This window comes from Anolis sagrei, chromosome 2 (assembly GCF_037176765.1).
Source record: "Anolis sagrei isolate rAnoSag1 chromosome 2, rAnoSag1.mat, whole genome shotgun sequence".
Classification (NCBI taxonomy): domain Eukaryota; kingdom Metazoa; phylum Chordata; class Lepidosauria; order Squamata; family Dactyloidae; genus Anolis; species Anolis sagrei.
Genome location: NC_090022.1, coordinates 7,276,724 through 7,282,812, shown reverse-complemented (window position 1 = coordinate 7,282,812; position 6,089 = coordinate 7,276,724). Strand labels below are relative to the sequence as shown.

Below are 6,089 nucleotides of genomic sequence, written 5' to 3'. Positions count from 1 at the left end.
AGCACTCTCTCCTGACATTTCACCTGCATCTGTGGCAGGCATCCTCAGAGGTTGTGAGGTCTGTTGGAAACTAGGAAAATTGGATTTATATATCTGTGGACTAATGTCCAGGGTGGGAGAAAGAACTCTTGTCTGCTGGAGCTAGGTGTGAATGTTTCAATTGGCCACCTTGGTTAGCATTTGATGGCCTGACGGTTTTTAGGTGTGGCTTGTTACTGCCTGGGGGAATGTTTTGTTGAGAGGTGATTAGCTTAATAGCTATGATAGCTATTAAGATCAGAATCCATTTGGTGGTTATGTATTGTAGAAGGCTTTCATGGCCGGAATCACTGGGTTGTTGTAGGCTTTTTCGGGCTATATGGCCATGTTCTGGAGGCATTCTCTCCTGACGTTTCGCCCTGCATCTATGGCAAGCATCCTTAGAGGTAGTGAGCTACCTCTCCTACCTCTGAGGATGCTTGCCATAGATGCAGGCGAAACATCAGGAGAGAATGCCTCCAGAACATGGCCATATAGCCTGATGGTTTCTTGTCTGGAGTTCCCCTGTGTTTGAGTGTTGTTCCTTATTTACTGTTGTAATTTTAGGTAAAGGTAAAGGTTTTCCCCTGACCTTAAGTCCAGTCGTGTCCGACTTTTGGGTTGGTGTTAATCTCCATTTCATAAGCTAAAGAACCAGTGTTGTCCATAGATGCCTCCAAGGTCATGTTGCCAGCATGACTTCATGGAGTGCTGTTACCTTCCCGCTGGAATGGTACCTATTAATCTACCCACATTTGCCGCTCTGAGTCCCCTTCAGGGTGAGAAGGGCAGCATATATATTTCGTAAATAAATAAATAAAATTTGCATGTTTTCAAGCTGCTAAGTTGGCAGAAGCTGGTGCTAACTGCGGTAGCTCACATTGCTCCCCGGATTCGAACCTGCAACCTTTTGGTCTGCAAGTTCAGCAGCTCAGCGCTTTAACCGACTGCACCACGGGGGGCTCCAATTATAATTTTATAATTTTAGAGTTTTTTTTTAATACCGGTAGCCAGACCATTTTCATGGTTTCTTCCTTTCTGTTGATCCATCCAGAGGAAAAGTGTTCTTGCCATACAACAAGGGAAACACTGACTGCATAGTGAAGCTGATGAGGAAACACAACCTACAAACTATCTCCAGACCCACTAAGAAAATCCAACCAATGGGTTGTTGTAGGTTTTTTTGGACTATTGGGCCATGGTCTAGAGGCATTCTCTCCTGACGTTTCGCCTGCATCTATGGCAAGCATCCTCAGAGGTAGTGAGGTCTGTTGGAATTGGGAAAATGGGTTTGTATATCTGTGGAAAGACCAGGGTGGGACAAGGAACTCTTGTCTGCTGGAGCTAGGTGTGAATGTTTCAACTGACCACCTTGATTAGCATTTCATGGCCTGACAGTGCCTGGAGCAAACTTTTGTTGAGAGGTGATTAGATGTCCTTGTTTGTTTCCTCTCTGTTGTTGTGTTGTTGTAATTTTTGAGTGGTCCAGCATTTCTGTGTTCTCAAATAATATGCTGTGTCCAGGTTGGTTCCTCAGTTGCTCTGTTATGCCTGACTTCTCTGGTTGAAGTAGTCTGCAGTGCCTTTCATGTTCCTCGATGCGTGTCTGGGCAATGCTGCTGCGTTTGGTGGTCCCTATGTAGACTTGTCCACAGCTGCATGGTATACGGTAGACTCCTGCAGAGGTGAGAGGATCCCTCTTGTCTTTTGCTGAACGTAGCATTGGTTGGATTTTCCTGGTGGGTCTGTTGTGTTTCTTCATCAGCTTCCCTATGTGGACAGTGGTTCCCTTGATATATGAGAAGAACACTTTTCCTCAAAAAGCAAGGGAATTCCAGACAAGAATCAATCAGCACCAGCTAACACCTCCCAACAAAGGATTCCCTCAGGCAGCAACCAGCCAGGCCTTGAAACTACAGGCCATTAAATGTTAATCAAGATGGCAAATTGCAAAATTCTAGCAGACAAGAGTTCTTTCCCTCACCCTGGACATTCCACAAATATATAAACCTCACTTAGTTGTTGTAGGTTTTTTGGGCTGTATGGCCATGTTCTAGAAGCATTCTCCCCTGATGTTTCGCCTGCATCTATGGCAAACATCCATAGAGGTAGTGAGCTGCCTCTCCTACGTCTGAGGATGCTTGCCATAGATGCAGGCGAAACGTCAGGAGAGAATGCCTCTAGAACATGGCCATATAGCCCAAAAAAAACTACAACAATCCACTTGGTGGCTCATAGCATTGATACGGTTTCACATCAGCCTGAAGGCAAAGGAGAGTCAAGCTCGATGGATGAGGAAACCTCCTCATCCATCGCCCGAACCTGCACGTTTCACCTGCATCTATGCACGTTTCACCTGCATCTATGCACCTGCATGTTTCACCTGCACGTTTTGCCTGCACCTGCATGTTTCACCTGCATCTATGGCACGCATCCATTGGATGCTTGCCATAGATGCAGGTGAAACGTCAGGAGAGAATGCTTCTATAACATGGCCATATAGCCTGAAAAAACCCACAACAACCCAGTGATCCCAGCCAAGAAAGCCTTCGACAATATATTAAACTTCATTTACTTCGTTCCCAGAGACCTCTGAGGACGCCTGCCATAGATGTGGGCAAAACATCAGGAAAAAATGCTTCTGGAACATGGCCATACAGTCCTGAAAACTTACAATGACCGAAATGGTTTGTTTTTGGGCCACCAAACCTTCTAAAAAAAGAAAAGAATTCAAGATATCAACACTACTCAATGTTGGGGACGGTTTATTGGGTCCACAGTACAATCCCAGCCTTAAGTGGTCTTCCTTTCTGTGAGCAGGCTTATTTTAAAAAAGAAAATAGTGTTTTGTGGAAGGAGAACCATTTTGGAGGAAAGAGTATGTTTATAACATGTGCAAAACTTGGGGGTTTGGACTAGATGGCCCATGTGGTCTCTTCCAACTCTTTTATTCTATGATAGCTATTAAGATCAGAATCCATTTGGTGGCTATGTATTGTCGAAGGCTTTCATGGCCGGAATCACTGGCTTGTTGTAAACTTTTTCGGGCTATATGACCATGTTCTAGAGGCATTCTCTCCTGACGTTTTGCCTGCATCTATGGCAAGCACCCTTAGAGGTAGTGAGCTACCTCTCCTACCTCTAAGGATGCTTGCCATAGATGCAGGCGAAACATCAGGAGAGAATGCCTCTAGAACATGGCCGTATAGCCTGAAAAAAACTACAACAACCCACTTGGTGGCTCTTTTCATGCTCACAGCATTGATACAGTTTCACATCAGCCTGAAGACAAAGGACAGTCAAGCTCAATAGATGAGGAAACCTCCTTCTGTCCTCAAAGCATTTCTGCAAATAGAGAAGAACGCAGGCCACTCCACCCCCAGATGAAGCCCAAATAGATGTAGCCATATTTTGTAGGCTGCTGTGTCTATCTGGATGAGGAGGAACAAGCTGAAGATCAATCCCGACAAGACAGAGGTCCTCCTGGTTGATCGTAAGCCGGATCGGGGTATAGGGTGGCAACCTGTGTTGGACGGGGTTACACTCCCCCTGAAGTCACAGGTCCGCAGTTTGGGAGTCCTCTTGGATTCATCGCTTACGCTTGAGGCTCAGGCGTTGGCGGTGTCTGGGAGGGCTTTCGCACAACTGCAACTCGTGCGCCAACTGCGCAAAGGCTGATCTGGCTGGGGTGGTCCATGCCTTGGTCACCTCTAGATTGGACTACTGTAATGCGCTCTATGTGGGGCTGCCCTTGAAAACGGCTCGGAAATTCCAACTGGTCCAATGAGCGGCGGCCAGGATGTTAACTGGTGCTCCGTACAGAGAGAGGTCAACCCTCCTGTTCAAGGAGCTCCACTGGCTGCCGTTTATTTTCCGGTCCCAATTCAAGGTGCATGTGCTTACCTACAAAGCCCTGAACGGTTTGGGACCATCCTACCTGTGTGACCGCATCTCCATTTATGAACCCACGCATTCTCTTCGTTCATCTGGAGAGGCTTTGCTCGCGATTCCCCCAAAGACATTAGACAGACCCCTACGTTGGCAGTCTTTAGGAAGAACTTGAAGACCTGGCTGTTCCAATGGGCCTTTCCAGAAGAGGAAAACTCCAACAATCTGTCCCAGTAGCACTTTATTAGACTTGAAGATTGCTTGCACACTGCATTTATTCTAAAATCCAACATACCACCTGTCACATCAGCACTTTTAATGGCCCCAGTTTTATTGTGTTTTGGTGTATTGTTTTATTGTTTTGATATTGCTTTAATTGTTTTGATTTGCTTTGAGTTGTGTATTTGTTATGCTATGTTTTGAGGCCTTGGCCTTTGTAAGCCGCATCGAGTCCTTCGGGAGATGCTAATGGGGTACAAATAAAGTTTAATAATAATAATAATAATAATAATAATAATAATAATGCATGGAGAGGCTCTCTTCTGCAAAGTTTCTAAAATAAGCAGAAAACTGAAGAACCAACAGTGAGAATTCAGTGTGGAGACCACATCATATCAGCTGGTTGAAACATCAATATAATAATAATAATAATAATAATACTTTATTTATAGTCCACCCTATCTCCCCAAGGGGACCCAGGGCGGATCACAGTACACATACATGGCAAACATTGGACAGACAGGACAAAGACAGAACACAAAGGAAGTATGTTGTGTTGACATCCAGCTTTTTGGCGCCTTGGAGGTTGTGCTGAAATCCAGCCACAAGGGGGTGCTGTTGCTCTTTCCTCTATGCCAAAGAGCTATCAGGACTTCCTCCTTCCTTTTGGTCGCTGGGCATTTTCTGATCCTTTTCTTTATGATGTAAAATACCTCCCCGGCTTGTTTAGCGGTATCAAATTCCTCTGCTTACAGCTCTAAGCTGTTTTCGAACTCCTTAGGTCAGTGGTTCTCAACCTGTGGGTCCCCAGGTGTTTTGGCCTTCAACTCCCAGAAATCCTAACAGCTGGTAAACTAGCTGGGATTTCTGGGAGTTGTAGGCCAAAACACCTGGGGACCTACAGGTTGAGAACCACTGCTTTAAGTAAACAGTGAGCTGGGCTGACAGTTGGGTGCTCATGCCGACCCGGGGCTTCGAACAGGCAACCTTTCAACTGGTAGATCTTATCATTTTGACTGGTATCTTTTCAACTGTTAGATCTTATCAAATTGGTAGATCTTATCATTGCTGGTGATTTGCCAGCTGTGCTAAAGCCTGGCCTCAAGAACAGTACTAAGCTGAATCTGTCAGGTTCTTCCTTGAAGCCTGCCAAAAGAAGACCCAAGATGTCCTGAATCAACTGTTTAAAGCTGCTTTCTGTCCACGTGTGTGTTCTTCATTTTGTGGCTATTTTGGTGTTTATTGAAGACTGATCTCTGGCTGAATCCCTTCCCGCACTCTTGGCACGTGTATGCTTTCTCTCCTCTGTGATTCATTTCATGCGCAACGAGATATTTCCTTTGGGTGAAGCCTTTCCCACACTCCAGGCATTTATAGGGCTTCTCTCCTGTGTGGGTTTTTTGGTGTCTGCTTAGGTCTCGTTTTTGACGGAAGCCTTTTCCGCACTCCTGGCACGTGTACGATTTCTCTTCCGTGTGACTATCCCGGTGTCTCTTGAGAACCGACTTGTAGCTGAAGCTCATCCCACACTCGAGGCATTGGTAAGGTTTCTCTCCCCTGTGATTGATTTCATGCTCAATGAGATTCCTCTTTTCAGCAAAGCCTTTCCCGCACTCCTGGCATCGGTGTGGCTTTTCTCCTGTGTGGGTTTTTTGGTGTCTGCCGAGGTCTGCTTTCTGGTGGAAGCATTTCCCACACTCCTGGCAGGTGTACGATTTGTCTTCTGTGTGAAAAATCAGGTGTCTTTTGAGGTTGGCTTTGTAGCTGAAGCCCTTCCCACACTCCGGGCATTGATAAGGTCTCTCTCCTCTGTGATTCATTTCATGCCCAATGAGATTCCTCTTCTCAGCAAAGCCTTTCCCACACTCCTGGCATTTGTACGGTTTCTCCGCCATGTGTGTCCTTTTGTGGCTAGTGAGGTTCCCACTGTAATGGAAGGTTTTTCCACACTCCAGGCATTTATA

The 6,089-nt window shown here is 45.8% G+C and overlaps 1 protein-coding gene across 1 annotated transcript in view; it reads right to left on the bottom strand.

Moving 5' to 3' along the window:
* Positions 1 to 4,548: 4,548 nt before the first annotated feature.
* The window catches only part of LOC132765319 (uncharacterized), a 66,188-nt gene continuing 64,647 nt past the window's right edge, over positions 4,549 to 6,089 (bottom strand). The window contains exon 10 of the mRNA XM_067463267.1: positions 4,549 to 6,089. Within this exon, the coding sequence (XP_067319368.1) occupies positions 5,310 to 6,089 (780 nt within the window). The 3' untranslated portion in view covers positions 4,549 to 5,309.